This window comes from Austrofundulus limnaeus, unplaced genomic scaffold (genome assembly GCF_001266775.1).
Source record: "Austrofundulus limnaeus strain Quisiro unplaced genomic scaffold, Austrofundulus_limnaeus-1.0 Scaffold555, whole genome shotgun sequence".
Classification (NCBI taxonomy): Eukaryota; Metazoa; Chordata; class Actinopteri; order Cyprinodontiformes; family Rivulidae; genus Austrofundulus; species Austrofundulus limnaeus.
In genome coordinates, this window is record NW_013952957.1 from 50,257 (window position 1) to 52,034 (window position 1,778).

The 1,778-nt window shown below is 33.0% G+C and overlaps 1 protein-coding gene across 1 annotated transcript in view; it reads right to left on the minus strand.

The window, feature by feature from the left end:
- The window catches only part of LOC106530762 (kynurenine--oxoglutarate transaminase 3), a gene marked incomplete at its 3' end in the record, with an annotated part of 27,648 nt that overhangs the window by 22,404 nt on the left and 3,466 nt on the right, over positions 1-1,778 (minus strand). The window contains 1 exon segment of the mRNA XM_014026456.1: positions 886-947. Within this exon segment, the coding sequence (XP_013881910.1) occupies positions 886-947 (62 nt within the window).

Sequence of the window (1,778 nt, forward strand, 5' to 3'; positions counted from 1 at the left end):
GAGTTACAATAAGATTTGTTACACAAAGTGTGTTTAGAAACTTGAATTCTTGTTATATGAACTGGTCCAATTAGCAAATATCATTGTGATTCCCCCTCAAGTATTCAGACTGGAGTTGTGCGTCTCCAGCCTGTGGCTGATCTCAAGTCTGCCAACAATTTGATTTAATAAATTTACACAGGAAAYAAAAGCAACACGACACTTGAGATTCAATTCATTATAATCCAACAAAGCAAACCAATAATTTTATCAGCTTAAAGGGTTGGGCCTTAATGGCAATTTTTTATCACGATTATTTAACCAATAACAATAAATATGATCATTAATARATGATGATTACACTTGCATGTAGTTGACGTTGCCTTGGTCTGCATTTTCTGGCTTTCCTCATTTTCCAGYTTATGTCAGTGTTTCAGGTGATTAAAGTTCGTAGAGTTAGCATTGGGGATTAGCATTGGTTGCTCTGACATGCACGGCTGATATTAATAGTGTCACACACAAGAATACATCATCCTCACGTGGCACTAATTACAGTARTTGCAAAATTGCTAAATATTAATTGTTGACAATTTTATTGATGATCAATTGCAYGTGCTACAACTTTTCAAAACTCTAGTCTGTTATTGAGACTGAATGTAAAAATAGCTGCAAACACAGGTTTTATTTTAAAAGTGCAAAACATTCTCTTATAACCTGACACATTTAATTTTATCAGTACAAGGTACATTTATTAGTACAAGACCCCATCCTGTAGGAAGTGCAACATTTGGCTGCTGCTGCCATTTGTGATTGTAACTAATTGTTAATTTGCATGTAACTAACCATGTAAAAGGAAACTRACAGTGGTGTAAAGGCTTCAAGTATAAAAAACTTATATTCACTTACCACACATTCTTGTCCAGTCCTTCAATTCTTTTGGCATGCGTGTGCTTTGATGTCATTATGTGCTGCAACAACAACCAAATGTGTTAAAGTACAAACCCAACTCCAATGAARTTAGGACACTGTGTAAAACATYAATAAAAACAGAATACGATGATTTACAAMTTATTTGCAACCAAGATTCAGTTGAATACACTACAAAGACAAGATATTTAATGTTCAAACAGATTAACTTTATGGTTTTTTGCAAATATTCACTCATTTTCAATTTAATGCCTAACAACAGACCAAAGTGCAGTTGTGCAGAAGGAAATGTGGATGAAGTAATTGAAGTTATCTTGAATATCCCCATGAGGCAATTTGTATTACAGCCAGTAGGGGAGAAAAAAAACATTCATCAACAATAAATACAGTAAATACCACAAAAACCACAATGGTATAGTCATATCTACTACAAACACACACAACATTTAACAAGACGTATTTAAAAGGACAATAACAGTAGGTAAAAAGGAATTCTTAAATCTGTTGGTTCTGCATCTTTTTAAAGCAAATCTGTGTCCTGATGGTAAAAGAGAAAACTCAGGCTCAGCTAAAATTACCTGAGCTTTCTTAAGAGATATATTTCTGTGGAGAGTAGAAATATTATATAGTGGGACAGTGGCAATTTTGTTGCAAAGAACGACAATGTGGTGTATGCGTTTTTTGTTTTTCTGTGTCAATAACCCATACCAGAAAATAAAATAAAAAGTAAGAACAGATTCAATAAAATAGCTTTAAAATATTTTCATAAAAGTATTGCCCATGTTAAAATTCCTTAATTTATGATAAACGTGCATACGTTGATGAGCTTTCTTGCATACAAGTTTATCAAGAGTTTATTGTCAATTACGGTA